The following is a 9,926-nucleotide window of genomic DNA, read 5'->3' on the forward strand; positions in this document are numbered from 1 at the left end:
TACGAATCGGGCTGCGAACCTTAAGGTCAGTGGTTCGAAACTACCAGTCGCTCCGCGGGAGAAAGATGAGGCTTTCTACTCCCGTAAAGATTTACAACACCCTCGGAAACCCTGTACAGGGTCGCTATGGGTCGGACCCGACTCGATGGCACTTAACAACAACAACAACAACAGAAATTACCCAATATTTGAAAGATCATTTTCAGTATTATAGGCCATTTTCAATACCATTTGATTGGCAGCTTTTGCCTCGTTAAAAAGCCACCTGGGAATTTGATTTGGATTTCATTTTATCTTTACATAAATTTTGAAGTCCTGGTGTGGTGCTATAATATAAGCACTGGTCTTCTAACTGTAAAGTTGGTGGTTCAAACCCACAGGCTGCTCCTTGGAAACCTTATACAGGGTTGCTATGATTCAGAACCAGTTTGGTGGTACTAAACCAAACATACTTCACCAGATGGAATACACAGAAATCAAATTGACTACATCTGCAGAAAGAGATGGTAGAAAAGCTCCAGATCATCAGTCCAAACAAGGCCAGGGGCAGAAATTCTCCTATGCAAATTCAGACTGAAGCTGAAGAAAATGAGAACAAGTCCATGAGAGCCAAAATATGGCCTTAAATAGATGCCAACTGAATTTAGAGATCATCCGAAGAACAGATTTGATACATTAGACACTAAAGACCAATGACCAGAAGAGTTGTGGGATAACACGAAGAAAGCAAAAGGTCATTAAGAAGACAAAGAAGGAAGAGACCAAAGTGGATGTTAGAAGAGACTCTCAAACTTGTTCTCCAGCATAGAGATGCTAAAACAAATGGAAGAAATTAGGAGGTACAAAAGCTGAACAGAAAATTCCAAAGGTCAGCTCAACAAAGTCAATTATTATAAGGAAATGTGCAAAGATCTGGAGTTAGCAAATCAAAAGGCAAGAGCACACTCAGCATTTTTCAAGCTGAGGAAACTGAAGAAAAAAATTCAAGCCTCAACTTGCATTATTGAAGGATTCTCTGGGAAAATGATTGAATGATACAGAAAGCATCAAAAGAAGATAGGTGGAGCCTGAGTGGAGCTCGTGAACCGGGTGGTTGTGTGTTCATGTCTGGGAGTCTGGTAGTGCTTGCAGCATGACTGACTGGTTTTCACTCATAAGCCCTTGCTAATACAGTGATACTTCTCAAATTGTATCCCTATCCGGATGTATCTTCAAACTCCCATCATTTTCGTTTTGCCACAGCTACATATTTCATTTCGCTGTTATCTTTGAGTTCTCATAGTCCTGATCTATTCCCCCTTTTTTTTAAGCAGCTTTTGGTTAAGCACTGTCGAGTTGGTTCCGACTCATAGCGACTCTGTACAGGGTTTCCAAAGAGCAGCTGGTGAGGTTGAACTGCCTTCTTTGCGGTTCCAACCGACTTTGGAGTCCAGCACATTATTTAGAGTATACAATTCAGTGGTATTTAGTATATTTTCAGGTATTAATAACTGCCACTACTATATGATTTCAGAACATTTTTATCACCCTGTGCCTTTTAGCAGTTAGTCCCCATCCACCCTCCTTCTAACCCTGCTAAACAGTAATCTACTTCTGTCTTTATGTATTTGCTTATTCTGAACATTTCATGTAAATGAAATCATATAATGTGTGGTCTTTCATGACTAGTTTATTTGACTTAACAATGTTTTCAAGGGTTATCTATGTTGTAGCATGTATCAGTACTTCATTTCTGTTTTATGGCTGAATAGTATTCCGTTGTAAACATAAGAATGGACTCATCTACCAACAGTAAAGATGGCACTGGACTGGGCAATATTTTGTTCTGTTATACATATGATCACCATCGAGTGAGAGTTAATTTAATGGTAACTAATAGCCCTATTCCATTGTATGGATATACCACATTTATATATTCATAGACAAGTATGAAAATGCAAATGTCCATCATCATATCTGTTGATGGGCGTTTATATATATATATATATTTTTTTGTTTTGTTTTGTTTTGTTTTTTGTTTTTTTTTTTTACTGTTGTGGACAATCTAGTACACCTTTTTATGTGAATTCCTTGCCACTTATGAATTTACTTCTGCCATTACCTTTCTTGGAGTCCTGGTGGAGCGCTGTGGGTAAATGTGCCAGACTGCAAAGCCATTTGAACTGCATGGTCAGCGGTTCAAGCTCACCAGCTGCTCCTTGGAAACCCTATGCAGGGTCGCCATGGGTTAGAATCGACTCCACGGCACTTAACAACAATTACCTTTCTTGTTTGTTAGCTCAATTTAACAGTGGTCATAGATATATTTATATATATAGGGAGTCTCTGACTTGAGGGATTTTCTGAGAGTTCATTTAAAATTTAGTGAAACTCAGATTGTATTATGTTATAAATAAGAATATACGTGAGTCCCAGGTCAGTCAGAGAAAAGTACAGTTAGAGATTTGTTAGAATGTTAGGGATATCTCTTCTTCTTACATTGAGTCCATTTACAAATATTTTAATTAAGTTCTTTACTTTCTGGAGAACTTGTATCCCCTCAGGATATAACAAGTTTTTAATTCTTTGTTCATTACCTGTTCTATTTATAATTTTAATGATTGTGTTTTAGGTTAAATAAAAGCAAAGTGAATTGTTTCATACTGTGCTAGTTGTCTCAGCCCACATCAATAATCTCAACATTAGTAGCTAATTAGTTTGTAATGTGTATTTACTCTAAATTATTGAAGTCCAATATGATTCCTTATGTAAGATTTGCATTACAGTTTGTCTTGAGACAATTTAGGTAACATCTGGCTTTATATTAAGAATGTTGTTGTTGTTAAATGCCATCGAGTCGGTTCCAACCCATAGCAACCCTCTAGAGGGTTTCCAAGGTGAGCTTGAGCCACCAACCTTACAGTTCAAACTGACTTTGCAGAGTCTAGCACATTAACCCACAGCACCACAACAGGACTCCATTAAGAATAGTATCTGACAATTAAATTTTGAGTTACAAAATGATCTTGCTTATAAGGGTAAGTAAATGGTTTTTTACATTTAAGGTAGAATTGAGAGTGATGTCAGTTTGAGAAGACTGCATTGATATCTACCTTATTGCTCAAAGAGAATAAGACTCAAGTGATAGTTCTAATTGCTTATGTCATCTAGTCACTATTTTTTTTTTATTTTAACTTTAGATACAAAAGTTTTGCAGTACTATTTCAATCTGGGATTGCAGGTATGAATTAATTTTAACTTTCTTGATAAGCTCTGTATTGAAAATATAAACTGATCATGATAATCAGATTCTTGAACATTATAAACCCAGAATATCGTTTGAGGATCCTAGTTCTGAGTTGGATATTGTTAAGGGGCCTAAAATTTTTATATCTGTCAAATAAGATCTTTCCAAAGACAATATAGGCCAGTTATCTGTTAAATTAAGTAGAGTGGGTGTTAGGGTCTAAGCAGCCCAACCTCGGCATGTATTAACCTTTATTATATTAGCCTCCATGTTTAACATTATATGCCAACTGTTCCCTGTGTTTTCTATCTTAAAGTAAAAATGGAGTATTTATCTTCCTTACTTAAATATTCTTTATTTCTTATTGTGCATTTTATGTGAAAAGTAATCAGACTAATTCAAAAATATTTAGAAAGATCTATTATTTTTAAAAACATTTACGCATTCATAGGTATCTGGCAAACACCAGTTTTCAACATAATTCTGAGTCATAGAGGTTATTACTGACAAATGTCTTTAATATCACTGAAAGATATCTTGATTGTAAGATGGGAGCTCATTTTCTTCTTCAGGGATCATTTTCTCCTTGAAACTCACTTCTGATATACCAAGATGGCATATTTACTGAGAATAAATTATATATTTTAGAATTGGTAAATAAAAGACACCAGCTGCTCCTTGGAAACCCTATACAGGGTTGCCGTGAGTTGGGACCAACTTGGTGGCACTTAACAACAACAGTTAATTACTAATAATCTTCTGGGTAATGCACCAATTAGCTTACGTTCCCAGATTCTAATTTTCCTACATCCGTGGACATATCATTGCCAGAATACTCTTTCCCCAGTTGGAACAAATTTCTAAATTAAGAGTAGTCAGGTGGATTTTTGTTCTCGAGAATATTGTTTTCTAAATATTGTTTCAAGAGTTTAAAAAAGCTTAAAAAATAAAACTATCTGCCCCTTTATTTATGTTTATTATAGTCACATATAGAAAGGAAACTGCAATGTATTCTATATAGTAGAGTCATTTGAGTATTCTCTGGCCTTTTTATATCTTCAGAATACCAGGAAATGAAGAACAGATACTGTAATACGTTTTTTCACATTAGCAATAAGGAAGTGTTCTTTATAAAACATTTCAGAAATAATAAAGTATAAAAAAAGCAAAATCACCTTTAAAACCACTGAATATGTTGATATATTTTCTTATAGCTTATTATTGCTTATAAAATATGGATTATACTATATATTTTGTAATATTTTAACTTAATAAGCATGTGCTTTTTACTGCCTTTTTAGTGTTCCATTATGGATATATCATAATTCATTCAGCCAGTTTCCTGTTGTTGAACACTAGATTCCTTTTTTCCCCATTTTAAAAAAAGACATCTTTATATGCAGATCTTTGAGTACATTTTTAATTTTCTTAAAAGAATGTCTAGGTCCAAATACGAGAAATAGATGCTGCAAAAGATCTTAAAAGCTAGAGAACAGAATGTCTAACTGACATATTGTTAAAGGAAGTCATTTTTGCCATACCTGAAAATCATGGCTAAATTGTTTTAGTCCAGAACTATAATAACTTAAAGAATAAAAGCAAACCAAACTCATTGCCATCAAGTTGCTTTCCACTCATAGCAACCTTATAAGACAGAGTAGAGTAGAGCTGCTCCCTAGGGTTTCCTAGGCTGAAATGTTTATGGAAGCTGACAGCCACATCTTTCTCTCATGGGTTCGTGCTGATGACCTTTGGTTAGCAGCCAAACAACTACTGAGTTACCAGGGTCCCTCACTTTCTGAATAGGTACAGTAAACTTGTTTGTTTTTTTTTCCCCCGTCTTACTCAAGTGCTATCATCACAACTACTGGCACTCCATGGTCTATGTGCCACAGATGCAGCAGCAACTCCATGTAGAGAATTACCCAGTCTTTGCTGAGGCACCTCCTCTGGTAGATCAAACCATTCCTCAGTTTTACAGCGAGGCGGGACGAGCAGATGGCACACAGGCAGAAGCATCAGCAAATGGTGAGTGTATAATGAGATTGACTGCAAGAAAGACTATTGGATTTTGTTGTGTGTGGCACTGTGAGTTAATGTGCTCAACTGCAAAGTTTTGAACTGCAAGGTCAGTGGTTCAAGCTCACCAGCCACTCCTTGGAAACCCTATCCAGGGTCACTATCGATCGGAACCAGTTTGATGGCACTTAATAACAACAACAATTTAGTAAGAGCCTTCTTCAGCTGTTTTATTAAATCTATATTCTAGCTTTGCAGTTCTCGGAGTATGCTCTACAGACCCGTGGGGGGTCTTTGAGACACTTTTAAAGGGGTTCTTGAATCCAAAAGTATTCTAAATAGTAATGAGGTTTTATTTTCCCTTTTACTTTGTTGATATTTGCACTGGTGTTGCACAAATCAGGGCAGCAGCACCCAACTGCACTATTAGCCAGTGTGCCACTTACTTGTGATAGAAGAATGCATGGGTTTTTTTCCAATATAGACATTCACAATTTTACTAAATCTTTCATTTTTATTAGTTACCTTTCATACTGTTTGACAAAGTGTGACGTATGTGGAAAGCACTTCTGCATGATAAATGAAGAATAATGACTAACTTAAGGGTATAATGATTAAGTTAAAGGAAAGTGTAAATCTCTTAACAGTCTGAACTAGCTGACTTTTTTCTTGAAACATTGTTTTTATTTGAAAGAATGATAGACAAGTATGGCTAATCAGACTTGGGGATCTGGCAGATATTTTAACAAATGAAAAGATTAAGTCACTTCAAGAAAAACTCCAGAGTTTTTACCGTCAAAAATAAAATTCAAACTTTCAAATAAAAATTAGAGTTTTGGAAAATTTGTATTCAGAACTGTGAGCTTGACAGCTTTCCAATGCTTAAAACATCTCGAATAACATGTTGTTGTATGCTGTGTAGTCGGTTCCAACTCATAGCAACCCTGTATAGGGTTTCTGAAAGCGACTGGTGGCCTTGCAGGTAGCACTCCAGTGCTCATTATACATGAAGACTCACTAGTAATGTAGCCAAGGAAATAATAAGAAATGTGATTTATGTTGTATAATACACTCCATATTTGGGACATCTGCATGATTTCCCAATTACTAGCATATGATAGTACACATATATGATTTTGTAAAGATCTAATCAGTATCCAAATTAGAACATTGGATTTGAGTTATAGCAGAATATGAAAAGTCCAAATTGTTACTGACCCTTAAGAAACTGCCATTTTTCTGATTTGGGTATGGTATCAAAGTAATCTACAATTATCTGAAAAGGCTATTTTTGAACAATTTCTATCTTTCCCAACTACCTGTCTGTCTGTATGAGCCATATTTTCTCCATGTACTTCAACCAAAAGAACATATCTTAACAGATTAATGCAGAAATACAAGAGCATATAGCTGTCTTTTATTAAGCCATACATTTTTAAGCCATACATTTACATTATTAAGCACAAGTGTAAAACACTGCTATTTCGCATTTTTTTAAATTGGAAAACATTCATTAAAATTGTGTCTTCACATAGTATGCTCAATTTTAAATGAATTAGTAAATAAACATTTTTAAGTTGGTTTCATTTGTAATCTGGTAAATATTGTTAGCTTTAAGGGGTCCTTAATTTTTAAGAGTGTTAAAGGATCCATGAGAACCACTGTGCTAGACATAGGATGGGTATTCTAAAGTCTGTTAAGTTCACAGAGTGATATAAATCAAGAGGCATTTGGGGAAATTAGAATGGGATCCTTAGACTACCCTTCTTAGATATCAGCATAAGGTGTAGAATCAATGATGCAGACTAACCAAACTAAATCTGCTTTATGGTCCAGCACTGCTACTTAGTGGTTAAGATAGTGGCTAAGTTACTTAACTTCTCTAAACCTGATTTTCTATAAAATAGAAAATACTTGACCTTCCATGGTTATTCTAAGACCAACATGAGATGGAATATACAAATGTGCAGTGCCTAATGTGTATGAGAATGTCAGTTTACTTTCTCTTTTCCCTTCTCTTCACTAAGCATATTGTTGTTGTTAGGTCCCGTCAAGTCGATTTTGACTTGTAACAACCCTATATAGGCTTTCCAGAGGCAACTGGTAGGTTTGAACCACCAACCTTGTGGTTAGCAGTGCAGTGTTTATCCTACAGTGTCACATCAGGACTCCTTAAGCATATTAGTGGTTTTGTAATGTTAGCAGTATAGATAGAATCTTGTGTGGTGTGTGGCTCATGGCAGTAAAAATTAAAATGTTAAACTTTATTGAATGTACAATGTACTTTTATAGAGCTGTTTTTAATTGTAGTAAACCACTGGGCAGTGGCAGTTTTCACAGAATAAGTTGATCTGAGTTATTCCAAGTACTGAACTGTCCTTTTCATTTAATACATGTATTCACTACCGCAAACTAGGTCAGAAGAACATCTATTGACACTGAAACCGATTTGTAATAACAAGTGCTATTAAATTAAAATACTAAAATCTTAATGGCACTACATGATGCTGTTGTTGTTAACTGCCATTGAGTCAGTTCTGATGTAAAAGGACTCCCTTCAGGGTTTCTGAGGAGCAGCTGGTGAGTTTGAACCATCAACCTTGTAGTTCAAACAGAACTTGTGGTTGAGTGCTTATCCTCAGTGCTACACCAGGACACTACATAGATGACACTTTAATGTTTTGTCTTTCAGAATATTCTTTAGTATGGAACAGACTATAGAGACACCTGGATTTTTAATTGCTGAAGTAATACAAAATGGTTATTTGATTGATAACTCTTATGCTACGAAAGCTATTGGATAACTTAATTGTGATCAGTTATAAGTTTTGAGAAGGAATCTAGAGAATGCTGCTTTATGCATTTGGCATATTGGTACCTAAATCATCCCAGAAAGATCTTTAGGTAGATTACATTTGACACACATCACATACATTGAAATCCTTTTTTTCATTTGCAGATTTTCATATCTTTTGGTAGGCTGTTTTAGCCACTATTGTTCATCTCTAAAGTACTCCTGTTGTAGTTACTGAGATCTTTTCTATAGTCTGTGATCAATTTTTTTTCACTTACAAGAATATCCATTTATTTTTTTAGCTCAAAACACCAACTGAGAGGGAAGGAGTCCTCACATCCAAAATCAATCCTGTCCACTTTGTATACAGGATTAATAGGGATGAGCAATTTAGACATTGGCTACCTAAAATGGGAGGGGGGGCTATAAAGGCATGAAGTGACTGGCTTACAAGTTTTCAAGAAGGAGTTTAGTTTCAGAGTGTGTGTGTTGGGGTGGGGGAGGGGGAGAGGTAGAATCCCCACTGAATCGTTTTCATCTTGTCTAGATGGGACTGGTGAAAGGACATGGGGGATAGGCTTCTTTTAATTCAATAGTGAATAATTGTTATCATGACTAATTGTGACTGTCACAACTGTATAGGTAGAAGTTTTGCAACAAAAACAGGGGAGTAGTTAATCTTACAGTCCAGGAACAGAGAACGCTAGGACCATCAAAGGAAAAGAGCATGAGCAGAATGTGGGACCCTACGCAGAGAAGTAGCAACACCAGAGATGAGAGCATGGAGAGAGAGCAGCTGAGGACTCTAGACTCATGGAAAGAGAAAGGCTGTGTGTGCTGGTGGCCAGGTGCTGGTGGCCAGGGGGCAGGCTTGCAGAATGTGTCCTTTGGTTGTTTAAACAATTATAGATTCCTGAATGATTTTGTGTATATCCCCCCCACCCCCCCAAAAAAAACCAACAGAGGAAATAGAAGCAAATGTGATGATGCACAGAGATTATAATCATTGCAATCAAATGAAGAGTGTAAAACGCTGATGTTCCCCCATGTAAACTAATTACTCAATTCACAATAAAAACAAAAAAATATATATCCATTTATGCTGCATAAGGTTCTCTTTAATGAATTGTGCTATCTGAATTATTTGTTTCAGGTACTTTTTCTAATGCTGACCCTGCAGCTGTCCCTCATGGAGCAGTATATTATCCAGTAATGTCAGATCCCTATGGGCAACCACCTTTGCCGGGTTTTGATTCCTGCCTGCCTTTTGTGCCAGATTATTCCTATGTTGCCCCCTGGCATCCAGTTGGTTCACCATATGGTGGTTCTCAAATTCATGGTGCTATGAATCCTGGACCAGTTGGTTACATTGCTTCACCTCCTCCAACTTCTCATTACGTACCTCACAATATGTAAGAGTCCGCAGTATGAAGTATTCTTGCACTGCCATTTTTCTGGCTGTTTTGTTTCTTTTAAGTGTTTTATGTTAGTGCTTAGATGATTTATATATTTAGATTGATTCTTGTTGTATTTGCCTTAAAGGTTATTTTGTCTTTTGACTTAAGTTAGTATTTTAAAATAAAGAAATAGTACTTTTCATTACGATAAGCAAATTGAGATGAATGTACAACTCCACACTGAACATTGTATTCACCTGTTTATCTGTCAGACAGCTTGTAAATCTTGTGTTAGCTGATGGTACCATTTGATAAAAGCAATACATCATACAAACTGTTTCCTTGGTTCAGAAACCACATATTAAACCATGCAAAATGGAAATAATGTAATATTTCTTCTAGAAATTAAGACAGCAAAACCATGTATCTTTGGTTTTCTGGATGACAAATTAACATTAAATGAGAACCCTCTCCAGGTCTCCTAAGAATT

General features: G+C 36.0%; 1 protein-coding gene across 1 annotated transcript in view; it reads left to right on the forward strand.

The window, feature by feature from the left end:
* Positions 1-9,711, forward strand: part of ALG13 (ALG13, UDP-N-acetylglucosaminyltransferase subunit) — a 128,307-nt gene extending 118,596 nt beyond the window's left edge. The window contains 3 exon segments of the mRNA XM_006878422.1: positions 3,180-3,220; positions 5,077-5,254; positions 9,193-9,711. Of these exon segments, the coding sequence (XP_006878484.1) occupies positions 3,180-3,220; positions 5,077-5,254; positions 9,193-9,455 (482 nt within the window). The 3' untranslated portion in view covers positions 9,456-9,711.
* Positions 9,712-9,926: the final 215 nt, after the last annotated feature.

This window comes from Chrysochloris asiatica, unplaced genomic scaffold (genome assembly GCF_000296735.1).
Source record: "Chrysochloris asiatica unplaced genomic scaffold, ChrAsi1.0 scaffold00231, whole genome shotgun sequence".
NCBI classification, from domain to species: Eukaryota; Metazoa; Chordata; class Mammalia; order Afrosoricida; family Chrysochloridae; genus Chrysochloris; species Chrysochloris asiatica.